The sequence below is a fragment of the Morus notabilis genome, unplaced genomic scaffold, assembly GCF_000414095.1.
Source record: "Morus notabilis unplaced genomic scaffold, ASM41409v2 Scaffold161, whole genome shotgun sequence".
Taxonomy (NCBI): Eukaryota; Viridiplantae; Streptophyta; class Magnoliopsida; order Rosales; family Moraceae; genus Morus; species Morus notabilis.
This window is the reverse complement of record NW_010357095.1, coordinates 64,544-85,865: the sequence shown is the minus strand read 5'-3', so window position 1 is coordinate 85,865 and position 21,322 is coordinate 64,544. Positions and strand designations below refer to the sequence as shown.

Genomic DNA, 21,322 nt, shown 5'->3' with positions numbered 1-21,322 from the left:
AAGAGCGTCCCAAGGACCTCCAAGATGAAGGATTTTCGGCCTACTTTTGATATTTTCTTCTATTTCCGGGCTCTCTTTCTCAAGTGGCATCTCTTTCCTTTTATATTTTTCAGTTTCAGAGCTCGGGATTTAGACACGCGCTGCAACCTATGCATGCGTGCTGCAGCGCGCCTCAACGAGGACTAGGGTTTTCCAGACTCGCGCTGCAGCACGAGCATGTGCGCGCTTAGGCGCGCGTCTTTGATCTGGAATACGCGCTGCAGCGCGAGCATGTGTGTGCTTAGGTGCTCGTCTTCGATCTAGAATGTGCGCTGCAGCTCACTTTCTTGCATTCCAAATCCTCCTCTTTTGTGCCCTAAAATCCTCTTTCGCCTCCTCTTGCCATTGATTCACAAGTTGGGCAAGTATTCTTCTTTTCTTCATGTAAAATCATCCAAGTTTGCATTTATTTATTATTCCTATAAAAAAGCACACAAAAGACATTAAACTAACAAAAATGTTTGAAAACTTACAAATATTCAAGCTTAAAAGTACTTGATTTGTTGGTAGAAATACCCGTCATCATCCCGGTACGCTATTCATCCGGGAAGCACAAAGATGTATCAAGATCTGAAGAGGCAATACTGGTGGAGAGGTATGAAGAAAGACATTCGTGAGTATGTCTCAGAATGTGTAACTTGTCTCCGGATCAAAGCTGAGCACCAGAAACTAGCAGGAGAGTTACAGCCTCTACCTGTGCCGGGATGGAAATATGAGCATATCACTATGGATTTTCTTATAGGACTACCGAGGACTGAGCAAAAGCACGATGCCATCTGGGTGGTGGTGGACAGGTTGACAAAATCTGCACATTTCATACCGTTTCATGCGACGTATTCTCAGAAGATTCTGGCAGAGTTGTACCTGGAGCATGTTGTGAGACTTCACGGAGAACCGTTATTGATTACGTCCGATCGTGACACATGTTTTAATGCAAGTTATTGGAAGCGTTTCTAGGAAGCCATGGGAACATAATTGAATTTTAGCAAGGCATTTCATCCTCAGACTGATGGGCAATATGAAAGAGTTATTCAGATTCTGGAGGATATGCTTCGTGCTTGTATTCTAGACTTTGGTGGAAACTGGAAGAAATATTTGTACCTTGCTGAGTTTGCTTACAATAATAACTATCAGGCCAGTATTGGCATGGCTCTGTTCGAAGATCTCTATGGTCGACCCTACAGATCACCTGTTTATTGGTTAGAACTAGAGAATCGACTTACTACTAGACCGGAAGTTATTCAAGAGAATAACGAGAAGATAGCTGTGATTCGAGAATGATTGTTAATGGCTCAAAGTCGTCAGAAGAGCTATACTGGCAGAAGGTGTAGGCCTTTGGAATTCTAGGAAGGCGACTTCGTTCTGTTGAAGGTTTCTCCACGCAAAGGAGTTGTTCATTTTGGAGTGAAAGGAAAACTTGCGCCAAGGTACATGGGACCATTCCCGATCGTGCAACGAGTTGGTGTCGTGGCGTATCACCTGGCTTTACCGCCTGAGTTATCTTTCATGCATGACGTGTTCCATGTCTCCATGCTCCGTAAATATCAACCTGATCCAGAAGCAGTGGTGCAACGGTATGACGTTCCGATACAGTATGATGCGACATGCGAGGAGGCACCAGTTCAGATTCTTGATCGGAAGATGAAGAGTTTACGTCATTGTGAGATACCACTAGTGAAAGTGTTGTGGTAGCACCATGAAGTTGAGGAAGCAACATGAGAGCTTGAAACGATGATCCAGGAGCGGTACCCGCATCTATTTTCACTTTGAGGTAAGTCCTAATTTCGAGGATGAAATTCATTAAGGGGGGTGGACTTGTAACACCCCGAAGAATTAAATGGGATTAGTTAAGGTAATTGAGATTTATTAGTGTGCCTAATCTGGTCTAATTAATTGATTATTTATTAATAAATGTTTCTTATGTGTAAATTTAAATAATTCCAAAGTATTTAAATATTCTCAGTATTTACATTTTAACCCAGAAGTGTGTATGGGCATATTTCTGGACTGTTATTTTAAATGTTTGACACCTGTCCATTTTTATTTTATTTTCTTTTTCATTTTCTTTCTTTTTTCCTTCCTTTCCTTTCCTTCCCGAGCACCTTTTCTCTCTCTCTCTCTCTCTCTCTCTCTCTCTCTACTCTAGAGTAGATGGATTAGCATCTTTAATCCATGTTTTAAGATTACAAACCCTTAGAATGATGATTTGAAATATGAATTATGGCACACCAATAGAAAATCGAATGGTATAATTGAGATTGAAATTGCTTTAGGAATGTGAATTGGATCCTAAAGCATGGTTCTATATCGGTGCTAGCTGAGGACTCGGATTGAGGGGCTTGAGGAAGTGAAAGCTGGAATAGAGTAACGCTAGCCACAGGTTGGATATTGTGAGGTAGGATTTCTTACCCTTTCCTTTGTGAGCCTGTTTTCAAAAAGATTTGGGCCTTGCAAATGTTTTATAGGAAGGGTATGTTTGCGAAAGAAAAACACTTTTACCCCCATGGCTTGTTGTTGATTCTGGGGAGTATAATGAACTGTTTCATAAAGTTTAATTAATGATTTCTTAAGATAAGAGATATTACAAATTGGTAAACCGGCTGATGGCCTAGATAGGATGTGGAGAGTACATCCTTAGGGGCAGGACCCGAAACCCGGCCCGGGGTGATATGGCTTATGCATTTGGTTGTGTAAGTAATTTATCATAGTATAAATTACTTGCTGATGCCTGTAATACGGAGATTTTCAGTTATATTTCCTTTGAGAAAAAGGATGTGAGGTTCCGGCTGTTGTGTTGGAACTGAATGTCTATATTTATTCATTTACTCATTTATTTATTTGCTTATTCACTTATTTATAAAGTTATTTCAAAATATATTCTACTGGGCCTTTCGCTCACATTTTATTGTTTTATAAATGTTAAACCCCTCCCAAGTGATTCTAAGAGCAGTGCGGAGTAGCTACCACCTGATTTGGAGAGGATTGTGATCATCCTCCCGGTGTACGAATGTAAGAATTTATAAATTCTGTAAACTCTGATATTTGGACTTCTAGACTATGGTTGATGTCTGTAATGTTATTTTTACGTGTCAAGTATGTATGATAATGAAGATCCTGTGGATGTAGCCCTGAACAGTGTTAAGGGCGGGAGTTTTAGCCTCTTGGGATGTTCTTGTAATTTATTTTCAGTAAAATAATGGGGTTCGTTTGGAGATTTCTTTAATATTTCACTGTTGGTTTTAATTATTAAACGTTTAACTCCTAATTGAGCCTCCACGTCACCGACCCCGACTTCGGGGCGTGACATATGCGCTATGGTCTCAGAGATGCAAATTGGCATGATTACCGAAACCAACATGGCTGCAACTAAATCCTCCGAATGGTGGCTTGATTCCTCCACGTTTGTAATGACAAGAAATTGTTCTCATCATACAAAGTGGAAAAAGAAGGACAAACGGTTCTCATAGGGAACAATGATGCAGCGATGGTTGCCGGGAGAGGTGTGGTGGAGATCAACTTTACTTTTGGAAAGAAGCTTACTTTGAACAATATTCTTCATGTTCATGATATTAGGAAAAATCTTGTATCCGCTAGTCTAATGTGTAAGAATGGGCTTAAGATTGTACTTGAGGGCAATAATTGTATGGTATCTAAGAATGGGGTCTTTGTGGGAAAGGAATATTCTTGTGATGGCATGTACAAACTTAGCATTAATAATAAAAATGATATGAATTCTCTTTATATTGTTGACTCTTTTAATGTTTGGCATGCACGTTTAGCACACTTAAATTTTATATCTTTGAAATATATGTCTAAGCATGTTTTGATTAATTGCAAAGATGTTAAAAATGATAAGTGTGAAATTTACATACAAGCGAAGATGACTAAGAAACCCTTTCCTAGAGCCGAACGAAATATTCAAATATTGGATATGATTCATACTGATATTTGTGAGTATAATAGTATTTTGACAAGAGGAGGAAAGAGATACTTTATCACTTTCATTGATGATTGTTTTAGATACACTTTTGTGTACTTACTTAGAACAAAAGATGAAGCCTTTGATCAATTTAAAATTTATAAGGCTGAAGTTGAGAAGCAAAAAGATAAGAAGATCAAAATGGTTCAAAGTGATAAAGGTGGTGAATATTTCTCAAATGAATTTGATGCCTTATGTGAAGAGCATGGTATTATTCACCAAAGGTCAGCCCCCTTTACTCCTCAACAAAATGGATTGGCTGAAAGAAAGAATATGATTTTTACCGATATGATTAACTATATGCTTCTTAATGCAAAATTGCCTAATAGTTTGTGGGGATAAGCTTTACTTACTGCATGTCATGTTCATAATAGAATTACATCCATGAAAACACATGTATCTCCATACGAAGTATGGAAAGGAAGAAAACCAAACTTGATGTATTTAAGGGTGTGTGGCTGTCTAGCTTTCTATATAGTGATTGACCATAAATCATCAAAGTTAGGTACTAGAGGAATTAAAAGTATATTCATAGGATATGCTGAAAATTCCAAGGTATATAGATTATTGAATCTACATTCTAATGTGATTGTAGAATCAAGAGATGTTGAATTTATTGAGAATAAATTTGACCTTGATTCTTCCACTGAATTAGAATCTAATGTTAGTCAACAATGTGTTGATACTTTGGGTACCTCCACTAATAAAAGAAAATAGTCTATGACAACATTCGAGCCGAGGAGAAGTCAACGTGGAAGAAAAAAAAAGGACTTAGCACCGGATTTTATTTCATCTCAAGTTTTAACTTTTTTGGTTGAAGGAGATAGAAATGGTGTACTTAATAAAATACCATTGTTGCTTAATGTAGAAGAATATCTAAAGACATTTAGTGAAGCTATATCTTCAAGGGATGCCTCTTTTTGGAGAGAGGCCGTGAATCATGAAATGGATTCGATTATGTCGAATCAAACTTGGATCTGGTTAATCTCCCTCCGAGATTAAAACTAATAAGCAACAAATGGGTGTTTAGAAGAAAGTACAACACTGATGAGTCTATACAAACATTCAAGGCTAGATTGGTAGCCAAGGCTTTAAACAAAAGTGTGGTATAGACTACTTTGATACATGTGCTCTGGTAGCCAGATTGACATCCATAAGAGTGATATTTGCAATTGCATCAATATACAATTTGTATGTGCATCAAATGGATGTTAAGACGGCCTTTCTAAATGGTGATCTTGATGGAAAAATCTATATGGAACAACCCGAAGGGTTCGTATTGCCCGGAAATGAGAAGAAGGTTTGCAAGTTAGTCAAGTCGCTTTATGGTTTAAAGCAAGCACCAAAATAGTGGTATGAGAAATTTGATAATGCCATTTTATCTCATGGTTTTAAGCATAATAATGCGGATAAATGCATATACTCTAAATTTACAAATAATTTTGGTGTGATTATATGTTTATATGTTGATGACTTGCTTATCCTTAGAACAAACATGCAAACATGCAAGGAGTGAATGATTCAAGGAAGAATCTAAGTTCATAATTTATGATGGAAGATCTTGGTGTGGTAGATACTATCTTAGCTGTAAAAGTGAGGAAGCATAGTAGGGGTTACTCGTTGTGTCAATCTCATTATATTGAGAATGTGCTTCTTAAATTCAATCATTTGAAGTTTAAAAAAGTGAATACCCCATATGATTATAGTATTAAATTAGTAGAGAATGCAGGCTGAGTGGTGACACAGCTTGAATATGCTAGTGCGATTGGTAGCTTGATGTATGCCATTCATTGTACAAGACCCGACATAGCATTTACGGTATGCAAAATGTCTAGGTTCACGAGTAACCCGGGTACTGAACATTGGAATGTAATTGGTAGAGTACCTAGTTATCTTAAAAGAATCATTAATTTAGGATTTTCATATAATGACTATCCGGCAATACTTGAAGGCTACTTGGATACAAGTTGTATAACAAGTGCAAGTGATAACAAAACCACCTCCGGTTGGATTTTCACAATTGCGGGAGGCGCCATCACTTGGGCTTCTAAGAAACAAATGTGCATAACTTATTCTACGGTGGAGAGTGAGTTTATAGCACTTGCAGCTGCAGGCAAAGAAGCGGAATGAGTGAGAAATCTATTGTTTGATATTGAGTTTTGGCCACAACCGATGCCATCTATTTCTTTCTACTGCGATAGTGAAGCTACTTTGTCTAGAGCTTATAACAAGGTTTATAATGGAAAATCTAGACATATTAGCTTGAGATATGAATATGTAAAACAACTGATAACCGATGGTGTTATCAATATTATTTATGTTAGGACAAACAAGAACCTAGCGGATCCTTTGACGAAATGTCTTTTAAGAGACTTAGTTAAATAAACATATAGTGGAATGAGACTGAAACTTTTCTTTAAAAGAGTCACCGGTGATGGTAACCCAACTCTGCAGTAGTTGTACCGCTATTCCATAGTTAAATGAGTAAGAATAAGTCATTGTTATGTGACCAGGTTAGCACTGAAATTTAATTAGTCCTTTCTAAGAAGTCGGTGTAAAATAGCTACGTGGTTGAGGTTGAGTTTATACTCTTAATGAAGTTCGAGTCATTTAGTAGCTAGAGATATAATTCAAAACTTCACCTAAGTGAACATAAGGCATGGTGTCGTTCCTAACAAGACCATGGTTTAGTCTTGTAAATGTTCATGAATCCAAGACAGAGCATAAGGCCAGAATAATGCTAAATGATTGGAACAGATTTTAAGTCTTGGATAACACTTATGTGATATATTTTCGGTTGTTGCTTAAGAGACAAAGTTTAATGCAAAGCACACTATTGTCTTGTGAATACTTTGAAGTATAGTCACTAATTGGAGGTTAAAATTGAAAGATACCTTTATGTATGTGTGTGTTTATCGTTGTTAATTCTGAAGAAATATTACAATCTAATGGGAGATTGTTAGAGAGATTGTAATATGTCTTGATCAAGATCACAAGTTATTTGAGTGTTAAAACAAGAAAAACTCGTGTTAAAAGGACTTCAAAAGCACTGCGGCGAGTTTATAAACGCTGCAGTGGACAAATTGCACAAAACTGTGCAGTTTGGTTTAACCAATATTTTGACTGTAGCCAAAATATTTCAGCTGCAGCTGAAATATTTTCACTGCAGTCGAAATGTTTACACTGCTATAGAAAACTTTGCGATGCAGCCCCTTTTTTCAGGCCTCTTGGGTCCGCTTCTGCGCTGCAGCCAGTGGTGCAACTTTGGGTGGTAGGCATGCCCGGTGCCCGAAAATTTTCGGGCACGGCGGGCATGTGTCATTCGCCGCCCGTCTGAGATATTTGGTCGGGCACGGGCTCAGGCAGCCCCAAAAAAATCAATTCTGGCTGCCCGCCGCCGGTGGAGAAGTCGACCTTGCCGCCCGCCGGATTTTTTTTTGAATTTTTCGGCGTAACCCGATTTTGCCCGAATTTTACCCGATTTTTGCCTAAATTTTTTTGACTGTTAGCCTGAATTTTGCCCATTGCCCGAAAAGGCCTGAATTATTTTTACCGTTAGCCCGAATTCTGCCCGAATTTTGAACCCAACGGATTTTTTTTGCCCGACCCGACCGCCGCCTGATTTTTGCCCAAAAATTCAAATCCAACGGCTATTTTTCTTACCGTTGCCCGAATAGCCCGAATTTTTCCCGACCCGATCCGAGTGCCTGAATTCTACTAGCCGTTGGAACCTAATTTTTGGGGGAAAATATATTTTTTTCAAGCCAAAAAATTTTCTATAAATACCCCCCCTCCCCTAACCATTTTCCTCACCCAAAAACTCTCATTCTCTCTCAATTTCTCACAATCTCTCTCAAATCTCTCTCAATCTCTCTTAATCTCTCTTAATCTCTCTCAAATCTCTCTCAAATCTCTCTTAATCTCGCTTAAATCTCTCTCAATCTCTCTTAATCTCTCTCAAAGCGCTCTCAATCTCTCTTATTTTTCATATTGGCTTCTTTTGAATATGGTGGTGATATTCCCATTGGTGCCCAATTCAACATCGAAGAAGAGTATTTCCTAATGTTTTTCAAACGCAAGAATCTCAAACTACGGAAAGAGTTGCTGAGGAAACTGTAAATCCAAGCCCTAGTGGACGTATTAGAGGTCGTGAACGTAATGGTGGTGACACTGGTGGGTGTGGAGGAGAGGCAAGCGGTAGTGCTAGTGCAAGTGTTGCAAGTTCTAAGAAGAAATGCAAGCGCACCTCAACAGTTTGGGAGCACTTCAACACATTCGAGCAGCTCGACAATAACGGTAACATTAAATACATAGCTCAATGTAAATATTATGGTGATAAATTACAAGGTAACACTATTCACGGCACTACACACTTGAGAAGACACTCTGAAAAGTGTCTTCAAAAGTAAGGAGGCGGAGCCGATCTCCGCCAAACACAATTATCGTTTGACTGCCAAACCCACGGTCTAAGCACGTGAAAATACAATCCGCAAGTTGATCGTATAGAAATGGCACGATTAGTAGCCATATTAGATCAACCACTTAGTTTTACTAAACAAAGAAATTGGCAGCGTTATATTAAAATTGTACATAATCCTAATGCACAATTTTTTTCTAGAACTACTCTTTGGAAAGATGCATTAAAATTATATAAACAAGAAAAAGAAGCATTAATAAACCTTTTACACTCTACTAGTGGTTGCGTTGTGTTAACGGTGAATATTTGGTCTGCCGTTGCCAACAAAGATTATTTAGCTATAACCGGACATTATTATAAAGGTTTTGACTTGGATAAGAGAATCTTAGGTTTTAAATGTGTTATAGGATCACATACTACCAATTTAATATATAACACCATTTTATCTATCATTGATGAATATAGTTTAAGAGATAGAATAATGGCCATAACATTAGATAATGCAACTGCAAATACTAAAGCAATAGAACTTTTTGAAAATGATTTAAATTTATTCGGTAATAATGATATATTTCACCAATGTTGTGCATGTCATATAACTAATTTAATAGTAAAATCCGGTTTAAAATCAATGTCATGTCATATTAAAAGAATTAGAGATAACATTGCTTGGATTTAAGGTAGTAATAAAAAAAAATACAAGATTGGTTTAGATTTCTACAGGCATGTAATCAAAATCCTAAAGCATTAGCCTTAGATATGCCCATAAGATAGAACTCCACTTATATAATGCTTGAACAATGCATCCCCTATAAAGATGCTATAACAAATTATGTTAGTGCAAAATTAGGACTAGGATTTATAGATGAAACTGATTGACAAGTTCCCAAACTCTTGTTTAACTTTTTAGGTAGATTTCACAAAGTTACCTTAAAGCTTAGTGGAACTTATTACCCAACGTCACCATTAGCGTTAGGAGAACTTTTAAGAATGTCTATTTTATTTAGTGAATTTAGGACACACGAGATTTTAGGAGTTCCAATCGCCTCTATGGAAAAGAAGTTTTAAAAAAATTGGTCTAAATTACCCATGTTGTATGGTTTCAGTGTTATTTTCGACCCTAGATTAAAATTAGAAGGTTTAGAAAGTGGATTAGATAACTTAGGTGAATTTTTAGCTATCGACAATACTGACCAATTTCCTATTATAAAGGACTAAATATTTTCTTTATATAGTTCTTATGAAAGTAGGTTTAGAAACACACCTCGTGTTGAACAACCGCAACAACGAGACGACAATCTGCATTCATTCTTGAATGTTTTCGGGTTGTCTAAAAAGAAGAAGAAGATGACGATGACGACTCAAGGTCAAGAAGAATCTGGGAGTGGATCTTCATCAAGAGGTGGCGGCAACAGTGGCAGTTTCAACGAGTTAATGACGTACCTGAGTGATGGCTTAGTTGTAGACAGTACTGAAATGTTTGATTTGGTTCAGTGGTGGTGGGCACGAGCATTAACTTGGCCGATCCTAACACGACTGGCAATTGATATTTTTTCGATCCCGGTCTCCACTATTGCAGCCGAACAAGCATTCAGTACAACCGGCCGAATACTTGAAGAACGGAGAAACGCATTGCAACAGGGTAGTGTTAAAGCTTTGGTGTGCATCAAGGATTGGGATCGTTCCGACCAATGCTTACACGATACAATCTCACCGGCAAGCCAATAATGGATTGATGAATTTAATAAATTAACTTTTAATTTTCAAGACGATCCTTCTGTTTCAAATTAAATTTTATTATTATAATTTGTTATCAAGTTTTTATCCCAATTGGGTTTTTCTTGGTAAGGTTTTTAACAAGACAATCATGAATTACAAATTTAAAAATCAATAAAGAAATAATTTTTTTTATACAGTTCGTGTGTTTATTTCAAATTTCAAATTGTAATATATATATATATATATAAATATAATAAAAAAAATATTAAAATTTTCAGGCAGTTTGGTCGGGCAACGGGCAGCCCGACCGGGCACGAGCAGTCGAAGCCTGTCCATGGGGAAATTTGGGTCGGGTTGGGCAGCCCAAATTTTCGGGCAGTTTGGGCTCGGTAATCGGGTAAAACTTCAAACTTTTCGGTGGTCGCGAGCGACCTGTCCAAAGTTTCAGCACTAGCTGCAGCGGGAAAACACCCGCTGTAGCAGAAATTCTGTAGAAAAATAGTATTTTCATGAGGTTATGTGATCTGAAACGTCTCTAATCATTACATCCATTGGTGATATTTTTTCATACATATCTGCACACCAATTAGCAATAGATATAACTATTATAATAAGTGTATTAATCCCTAAAAAGATACCTTTACATTGAAAATGTACCTTTATGTGAATGGTTGTAATGTTTAAATATGATGCATTCATTCATGAAGTGGCACCTCTGTCTTTATTAATTTTCTAGAAAATTTACAGACTTAATTAAATGTTCTAAAACTTAATATTATTGCTTGATATTGTGTTTAAGGGTTTATTGTATCTTGAAGGTAATTTGCCATTAAAATTCATTAGCAAACTTTGAGAAGTGAGGGTAAATAAAATCTTAAAGGAAAGCATTTCTATACGCCCAAAACCCTCTCTTATTTTATGCATTATTTTCACCTTCTACACTCAAATTCTCCAATATGGACGGTGGGATATTGTGTGGGGATGGGTCACATGTTTAACTGTGAAAGCTGATTAGGGTTTGGGGTTTTTTTTTTTTTTTTTGTCAGCAACCGCAAGTAAAGCCAAGAGGAAGAAGAAGACCTTTTTGAGGTTTTTTTTTTATTTTTTTATCGACTTTAACCTATCAAGCTTTTTCTTTTTCCTTTTCATTATTATTTTTTTTATTATTCTTTATTATTTTCTTAACGTAATCATTTTAATAAAGTTAAACGGCATGACAAGTTGGTGATTTTGTTAAAATTATAAATAGAAATAAACGGAGGGGTATTTTAAATGGTTTTCTGTAAATTAGGATATGTTTTGAATTTTTTTACAAAATTAGAGACTTAAGAAACGTTTAGTTTATAGATTAGAATCATGAGATTATAACTATTTTTGATTTATTTGTATTTTTTATGAGAGAAAACAATATAACTAACTATGAACCATGATTCAAATCATAGTATGAATTCCCTTACTAAACGTCTCCTTACATATTTTACGAGGCATTTATAAAAATAATTTTCATTTTTTAATACCTGTGAAAAACGTTGTCGTTTTGGAGCTTTTGTGGATGGGGTTGGATGGGTGGAATTTGGCCAAAATTTGCCAACCTCCTCTTCAGTTCTTTCGTTCGACAAAACTCCTAAAACTCATCCGTGCGCCGTTCGTCGCAAACGCCTCAGCCTCCGTTCGCCGCCGCCCCCTCTCTTGTGCCGTTCGTTCGGCCAGCCTTCCAATCCTCGCCGTCACGCTGTGGGTGAAGCCGTGAAGGTTAGTTCCTTTCAACTTTCTCTGTCAGAATGTTTAATAAGATTGGTAGTTTAGTAGTTTACAAAGGAAAGTGAAAGAAAATTGTTGAGATTGAGAATGTGCTCTGCGGTTCTTTGGGAATTTATGTTCTTTGCAAGGAAAGTGAAAGAAAATGGTGGAGATTGAGAATGTGCTCTGCGGTTCTTTGGGAATTTATGTTCTTTGCAAGCTAAGTGAAAGAAAATGGTGGATATTGACAATGTGCTCTGGGGTTCTTTGGGAATTTGTGTTCTTTGCAAGGAAAGTGAAAGAAAATGGATTGAAACTGGAAGTTGTGCACAGAATCGGAAACTACTGTAATTTGTATCTTTTGGTTTAGTTTGCTTCAATTGATTCCTTCGTTTGCGTTCTTTTTGTTTAACTTCTGTTGTTATATCATATGGTTCAGAATCGGAAAGAACAGATTAGACTTGAAAGGGTCCTGTTTGGTTGGCTCAATACCGCCAGGTTACAAAATCGATCACCGGCGGTCAGTTAAACCAGCCGAAACTTGTCCCGGCGTTTCGGTTTCGGTTCCACATTTCTGAAAACCGGACAAATCGGTTCGGCGGCGGAACCGACGGTTTTAAGCCGATGAGCAGTCATGTTTACAGATACAGATGCCTTCCATTGTTAGTAGTGTTTTCTCTCTCTTAAATTATGTTTCTGCTGTTGATGTGGTGGTTCTCTGCTATATCATCAAATGTAGTAGCAAGCAGCTCTTTCATCATAACTAATTCTTGTTGTTCACATGATTGTTGTGTTTGTATGTTGCTCTTGTAGGCAACATATTTGACGAGAATATTACAATAGACAACAAACTTATAAAGTCAAGCAGGTAGAGTATATTCAAAGATCCTGTTAATCTACTGGAAATTCATGTGCAGTGACAGAAGCTAATCCATGCTTGGCCCTGTTTCTGCAGATGGCCTTGTACGCGATCATATGCAGACCCAGTGCAGGCTTTTGAAGACCAGAACAGCAGTGAATCGGTCACTATTAATGAGACCTTTTCTAACATCTCAAATGGGAAGCACCTTCCGAAGAAGAATGGTTAAGTATAGTTCTCAAATTTTCTCCCCCATTCTTGTAAAATCTTGTACAATAAATGCTATGATGAGATAAACTAGAATTAGGAAACGGACATGAGCTTGCAATGTCTTCTAGAGATGTCAAAAGGCCCGTGCCGGGCTGGCACGGCCCTTCTAATCCCAGGCCCGTGGCGGGTTTGGGCCGGTCTGGCACGACCCTGCACAAGGCCGGGCCTGAGGAGAAACCCTCAAACCCAACACTGGCTCTCGGCCCTAGTCCATAAGGGCCAGAGCTAGGCCCGGGCCCAGGCCCTTCACAGGCCGGCCCATGCCATTTTATTTATTTTTACAATATTAATTAAAAATATATATATCACATACCCTCAAAAGATGTGATTTTATTGAATTGAGATAATACGAATAAATACACATAAATGACTGCCTCGTTAAAAACATTGTCAAGTAAAACTCGTGGGGAGATCGGGCAAAACCTTAGCGAAGGAAAAAATAGTGCAGTATTCTAAAATGGCAAATTACACTGTTGAAGAATTGCTTCTAGAAGATTCTGTTATGTATAAGTTTGAAAAATATTCTTGAATTGAATCATCTGTAGTGTTGTTTTCGTCTTCTAGCATCTTTCTAGTCTTTAACGCACATTAGCCCCTCCAAGATATCCGGATACATTCTGCTCTTCTCGTCAAGAATTCAGTTTGTTGCACTAAATGCTTGCTTCGATGCTACCGTTGAGACTGGAGTTGTCAGAATGTCACGTACTATTATGGACAATGTTCGAAAACGATTGGTCTTTGTTCATCCACCACTGTAAGATGTCCAGTTTGTCATCATCAATTACAAAATTTGATTCAAAATATTTCACTAACTCGGTAGACGTTTGTGTTGATGACGATCTTGACACTTTCTCTGTCTTCTTAAGAAGCTCCACAATGAACCTTTGGGTCTCGAACTGCTTCTTGTCGTCAAAGTTCCCTGTTCTTTTGACCTAATCCGTATTTTACTTCATACAAATCAAATAATAATTCTAACATTTTCCTAGCTTCGGCAATAGTTAGTTGCATATCAATACCTAAATTTTCTGCCGTAGTAGACATCAAAGATTATGTCTCATCTAATCCGCATCTACTATCTAAAATGGTTGCTAATGCATATAACATATGACAGCTAACCCAATAATTTTTAAACTTAGCTTCCATTAGCTTAACTATCATTCTAAAAAGTTCAGTATCCTTATATAAGAAAATATTTCTGAAATATTAAATAGTTGATGCAAAGGTAAATGTGCAGTAGGATAATAAACTCTAAAAAGTAATTCAGTTGCATTGTAGAAAACTTTTAAAAATTTCAAAAAGTACTCACCAATTTTTCACTCTGTATCGAAAATTAAATGCTCACCGTGCTTACTGTTCATGTACGTTGTGATGATCTGTTGATACAGAAGTGTAGTCTTCAACATTAAGTAGGTGGAGTTCCACCTATATCTCACATCAATTGGAAACTTTCTTAGGGACGTCTGATTGTTCTTGTAATATTGTTAGAATTCTTGGAGCCGAGCTCTAGAACTAGATATGGAGGATAAAGATTCTCTAATATTTGTCAGATGAGAGGAAATATGTTCAATTCCTGCTTGTATTTATTTGTGACACACACTTCGTTGATGAAAAATTTCTCCACCAAAAGGCAGTTTCAAATTAAGTTTAAACATGTTAATTGCAATCCTTAGCTAACGCATTATAAAAAATAATAGTTAAAATTTTATATTCTATCTCGTAAAACTTAAAAATTTTCATTATTGTTCCAAAAATAGCGTTTGCGTTATGAGGAAATGGACATAAACGACAACTTTTTATTCTCTTTTGTAAAACCCATTCCTCGTCGACAAAATGTGCTGTGACGCATAAATATCTAATTTTATTACACGCCTCTCAAATATCAGAAGTACAAGATATAGTAGCATTAAAAGACCTAAAATTATTAACTAGAGATTGTCTAATTACATAAAACATTTTCATGCAATCAGAACGAGTTGTGTTTCTACTACCTGTTTAACTTGCAGGCAGAATGCCGTCTGTATGAATTCTTCAACCGCCACATCATTTGCAAACGAAAAAGTTAATTCGACGCTAGCTAAAAATTTAGCTAGTATCGCACGAGCACGTTGTGCATTGTATGTAAAATTTTGCAACCCTTGTGACGTGAGTGATAGTGTTTGTTGGCAGGAGTCTACACACCCACCATGGTGCAACGGCATACGTGCTTTTCAATATCTATTCAGATGACCAGTACCCCCGCCATTTTTATTAGAAAAGTGATTTTTACAATATTTACATACCGAATGAATTTTCATTTCACCTGTTTTTAGATTTGGTCGGGACTTCTCTGTGACATGCTGCCATGCGGGAGCAGTTCACGGTCTTTTTCCCTTGCTACATTCTCCAACTTCCTCGTTGTACACTGAAGCATTATCAACCGGAACAGTTTCTGGTTCAATGGGATTGGAGTTGTGGGCCAACATTTCATCCTTGTAAAATGGCTCATCACTAAGCTCAGAGAACATAGCGAGATCAGGGAAGCGTGGTGGGAAGGCGGATCGTGTATAATAAAAATTTTCACAAAACTTTTGAGATACTCTATAGATTATATTAATTTATGCACGAATAAATTAATCACATTAATTTATATGTCAAGAACTCAATTAGGAAAATACCTGGAAGCCGACTCGGATTATAACTTGAGTTCTTTGACCACGAACAGTCCTTGCTCCAATCTTTGTGTTTAGAAAACTAAAGTCTTCCATGTCAATTTCTTGATTCCACGTAGACGTGTGTGTGGGCACACGTGAGACAAAACTGGTTTTAAAAAACACTCGAATTTCCACAAATACCAACGCATGCACGATGTGAAATTTTTAGGAGAAAATTTTTTCCTCTCTCTTTATGTTGAGAATTTCGGCCACACTAACTAATTAGGGCAGAAAAATGTTTTCTAAAATTGTATTCACAATTTTCTATCATTCTCATATTTAAAGAGTATAAGTCAAACTTTAAAAAAGAATCAAATCTCTATCTTCTATTTGAATTTGGAACAAAAAATCTCCTACACCTTATCTTTTAAGTGGCCGGCCACCCTAGGATTTTTCATCCCTGTGTGTGGCGCCAATTGCAGATAGGGAAGGAAGAGAAAATCATCATTTATCCTGTAGTCCAATTTTAATTCAAATTCAAATTCGAATTTAAGTCAAACTTAAATTAATTTGAATTCTAAATTGAACAACTTATCAAATAAGTTTAAAATGATAAATTTAAATTATGTTCACAATTCAAATTCAAATTTAAATAATCACATTATTTAAATAATAATTAATTCTAAATTAATTATTTTTTGAGTATTTAATTTTAGAATTCTGTAATTCTAAAATTCCCATTTTATCCTTTGTGTCTGGTAGAATTACAAGGACGACGCGGGGACTTATGGACCTATAATCTCGAGCTCCAATAAAATTAATAATTAATTAAACACTTTAATTAATTAATTAATTCTATTAATTCTAATAGTTACTCCACTATAAACTTGGAATTGAACTCTCGAAATTATAGACATTAATTACTTCTAAACTGTGAAGTGTCCATTTGATATAGTCATTGCATATAGATCAATCCTCCATAAATAATTCATAATTAGAGTCAGGTAGAATCCGTTAACCTCTCTAATTATATCTGCATCCTTGAGTACCTTTGACTCTCTAATGGATAGTGATTCATAAAACACATTCATGAATCAGAGCGCTCTTACTAATCCAAGTACCGAATCAACACTCACGAGAATTATTTATCTTCTTCTTTCTCAAGAAGGAATGGATTCCATCTCGTATAATAACATTATCGGCTACCTATTTCATCATGTCTCCAAAATATAAGGAATAGTATTCAGGGTCTCAGAATCCGTACCGAGTAAATCAAAAGACATAAATCCATAAATAGGAGTTTGTTAAGAACTCAGGATTAAGAACATTCTATATATGACCATCGGTAGACTCAATTAGAATTTCTATGCTTAACGGAAATTATTAGAAATTCATATTGTGTTTGTGTCACTGTTCCACTCAATCTCATTATGCGAAATACACTCATTCAATATCTCACCATATTAACAGTGCAGATAGCACCGTTCCATTCTAAATGGGTATGACATGTATTAATAATGTTTTAATTAAAGATTCTAAACTTTAATTAAATTCATTATTAACAATGTTTTTTATTATTATCGTCAAACAATATCCTCTCGTGTATAACACTTATATACTATGTTTAAGGTTACATAAATAATCACGGAATTTTTATTTAATATTCATAAAATATTCATAAATATATGCACATAAAATGATGAATAAATTATTTTATTATTTAAATAATAAATATCTTATTACATCTTATGCTTTTAGGACACTATTCCCAACACTTGATACTTTGGGTACGAAATAAACTATCAATTTAGATACGTAGTGGGTCTTTTTCACTACGCATAACTATTTTATTTTATATTTTGATAATCTGAACTATTAGATTTTTATCAAGGTTTGTTTCATTTATCTTACTGATAGAGTTTGATTTCATATCTTATCACAAAGCTCTCTTTTTCCGTTTTCCTTTTTGTCCCTACAAGTTGTATGTTGCATCTTTCACAACTGTTATACATAGTTGTATTCATGTCCTTAAAATGACGGTCATTTCTCAGTGGAAGATTTAGCACTCAAATACGGAGGAATCTCTTTCTTTAGCTTAATGGATAATCGGGTTGCGCTGATGGCTAGAGAAATCTGAATCAAGCAAGCATTGTAGTGGTTGATAGTCTCATCTTTCAAAGATTTTTCGTTTTGAGAAACCTTTATTTGATGGATTTTTCGCACATTTACTCCCTAAACTTGTCTTGGTTTAGTAAATTGTCCCTCAATCTCTTAATTTTAATAAGTTAGCTCCTCAACTTGTAAATTTGTTGCAATACGCCTTGTTGACGGTGAAATTTCGTCAATAAGATTATGCCGGACTACCACTCGGTAGTCCGTCGAGTTACCAGTCAAAGCTGATTATATTATCGAGAAAGTGCAACTGGTTATACTTGTCTTCAAGGTATTTTGAGGTGGTATGGATTTGTCACTCAATGAAAAGAACACACGAGGTTATAGTAGTTCACTCTATAACAAAAGAGATACATCCACTTGTTATTGTATTTTCCTTTCTTCCTTCAATTGTTACAGAATTAGCCTCTCTCTTCTCTCTGGGACATTTTCCCTTTTATATCTCACAGATTACATATGGGGCGGACTGTGACAGGAGGTTCTCTGAAGGTTTCTCTCGAGTAGCCTATTATCCTACTTGCCTAGAACGTAGCCTCTCTGCACCTTTTGAGCTGTTCACTCACTCACTTCGTCCACTATTGCGGCTATGCGGATCTTCCGTGATTTCCATTGGTCCGTTTTAGGTGGTTTATGGGCAGGTAATCATTCTCTGTGCTACTGACCTTCTCTAAATCCAGAAGTAACCTAGGGATTTCTCCCTTGTCACCTCAGAGGTTATTCTTGGGATGTGGTCTAAACTTAAACATCCTGCCCTCTGCGTCTATATTATATTTCACAAGCCGCGGTCTCTATCCCGGTCGATCCTCCTGCGGTACCGCTGCCATAATGCCTTTCAAATCCTCCTAGCCATTATCCTACTGCAATAATTCTTGCTAAGAAGAATGCCCATGTTGTGGCAATTCCACCCAGAAGGTAATGGGTTACTCCTACAGCACGTCCTTGGACAATGCTCAAGGCTCTAGGCTGGTCTGCAAAGAACGAATCATGTAGGCCTCGACTGCATGTAGGGTCGACAGTTGCATGAATTGTCTCATACGATCAGCCGTTTCACAATTGGGGGAGGGGAAAATGAGCTTTAGACGTCGACCGCTGTCTGACGTGGCGGGTGAGGGCCACGGGGAGCTTGGTTGTCGTCCGACGTGTCAAAGCATATTTTCCCACACAACACGCCTCATTTTAAATTAGTGTCAAAAAAGCACGTTAAGCAAAAAATTTCAACATCCCAATACAAATGCAGCACAAATCTTTCAATATCTCAACTTTTAATATTTTAAATCTAATAAAAAATTTGAGAAAATTTAGTTAAATGGGATACATTGCATTAAATTTATAAGTTTGGGGGGCAACTTACTAAAATTAAAAGTTTAGGGGGTATTTTGCTAAATCATGACAAGTTTAGGGAGTAATATTTGTGTCAAAAACCCATTACTTGATAGTAGAATGATGACGCTGAAAATACACTACTAGAAATACAAGGTATAATCGTTTTAGTTTTGCCTTTACAGATGGCTAAACTGTGGAAGAACCAATGAGAGATTGTTTGTACTGCTTTGGAAGAAGCAATCCGATGGTTCCTTTCTGTTGTTTCTTGTGTTATGATTGCAGATTGCTTATTAAGTTATTGATGAATTCCCATTATTCTCTCATAAAAGGAAAAGATTATCTACCTGAGGTTTAATATATATATATATATATATATATATACCTGAAGAACCATCTTGTTTTCTTCTTGGCTTTTTAATGTATTACTGAAATTTTTGACAAAATTTTTGAGCCATCGAAATCTTTTCTACGAAAATGTAACAATTGAAAAGCTAATTAAGATTTATTTTCTTCTTTTCCATTATGGAGTAATTGAGATTTGGCGGAATATATCTCAAAATTTTGGGATGTGCGGCGATTTTCACCTTAAGATTAGATGGCCTTTTCATTTTAACCAAATCGCTCAAAATTTTAGAACGTAAAGAAGCCACCAACATCGAAAGAAAAGATTGAATACATGCGAAAGCAATCACGGTTATAAGAATCCCAAACTACTGTGGACGATGAAGGAAAAAAGAAAAACATAAAATCAACAATCTTTATTTTTTAAAAGAAAATACAAAACATAATTTTTAATATATTGGGTAAGAATCATTGATCGTGCATGATACAATTTTTTGAGCTTTGGTAACTAGTCAGCATATATGGTTGTATATGTTATGATGGATGATTTATATAATGTACATCTACATGTCACTTTTAATTATTTCATGATCACAATAGGACCTGGACTGCCAAATGAACAGTAGAAGATTGAATATCCTTGCATACCTAATGCGAGAATGAATATTGGAATATCATAGAAAAGGCATGAAAAACCACGTCATAAGTTGAACGTTGAAATTAAGCTGATTAATTGCCTAGATTCTCTTAATGAACTATAAATTCAACAAAGCCAAATATCTGTTAGCTAACCCTTGAACTTTTTTTTCACCAAACGATAAATCTTTTTTTTTTTTTGGTTTGCGAACACTTACATATATAAATATAGTCAATGAAGCAATTGCATGGAACTTATAGTAACCGATGGGGTGGAAGAACCTTGAGCTTTAAGCATTCGATCAGCGCTTGAGTTATGATCTTCACCAGCATTGTTTCTCAAAGGGACAAGCAAGTCAGAGAGTATGATCTGAAGAGAAGAAACTTTCTCTTTGAGCTGAGAATTCTCCTGGAGAATCTGCTGATTACAATCCAGCAACTGAATGAGCTTCTCCGAGAGCTGTCGATTCGTCGTCTGGAGCTGGCCCACCAGGTACTGAAGCTCTTCTATCTGCATTTTCCTTCTCATTCGCGACCGGCGAGCTGATTCTCTATTTGATATCATCCTCTTCAACCTCCTTTCATTGTTGACCACAACGCCAACGCCCACTTCTCGGCCCCGACCAATCTCTCTCGAGTCATCCGTGGTGGAGTCATCATTTCCGGGGGACATGGAAAGGTTGTTTGGGAAGAGCCTGGCAGCGGTACTGATGGCAAATGGGAGGATGGGGTCTGAAATGTTACTACTCTGAGAATTAGGGTTTTGTTGGGAGAGAGAATAGTGCCCTAGATTGACCAATTCTAATGCATGCTTGTTAATTGTGCCCGGATAGTATTGGGGTTGTTTTTGTGTGAGAGAAGCTTTCAATTCATTATTTTTTTCCATAGCTTTGAGAAAAAAATAATCAATTTAGGTTTGATATATAGAATAAGAGGCAAAGAGAGATTATATAGTAAAATTATCTTAGTGTTAATGTTGGTATTAATCTTGGTATTAATGAGCATTATGTTTTTAGTTAGTTTTAGGTGAGAGTGCCTAGGTTGGATTCCACGTATGGTTTGCCGGAGCATAAACGAGTATGTTTTGTGTAAGTAAGTGATTATGGTGGGGAATTAATTTAGACAAAGACGCTAATTTAAACATTTTAAATACCTTTTGTCATCTCGTGTGTGCATTGTGTGTGTGTAATTATACA

General features: G+C 36.5%; 1 protein-coding gene and 1 long non-coding RNA gene across 2 annotated transcripts; one reads left to right on the top strand and one right to left on the bottom strand.

Moving 5' to 3' along the window:
• The first annotated feature begins 12,588 nt into the window (after nt 1-12,588).
• LOC112091289 lies at nt 12,589-19,394 on the top strand. Its single transcript, XR_002902075.1, has 3 exons — nt 12,589-12,762; nt 12,850-12,977; nt 19,331-19,394. It is a non-coding gene; the product is annotated as an uncharacterized LOC112091289 (long non-coding RNA).
• Nucleotides 19,395-20,358: 964 nt separating this feature from the next.
• LOC21395865 (basic leucine zipper 43) lies at nt 20,359-20,799 on the bottom strand. Its single transcript, XM_010089029.2, has one exon. It carries the CDS (start codon nt 20,797-20,799, stop codon nt 20,359-20,361), a length of 441 nt encoding a protein of 146 aa, XP_010087331.2.
• Between the last annotated feature and the right edge of the window lie 523 nt (nt 20,800-21,322).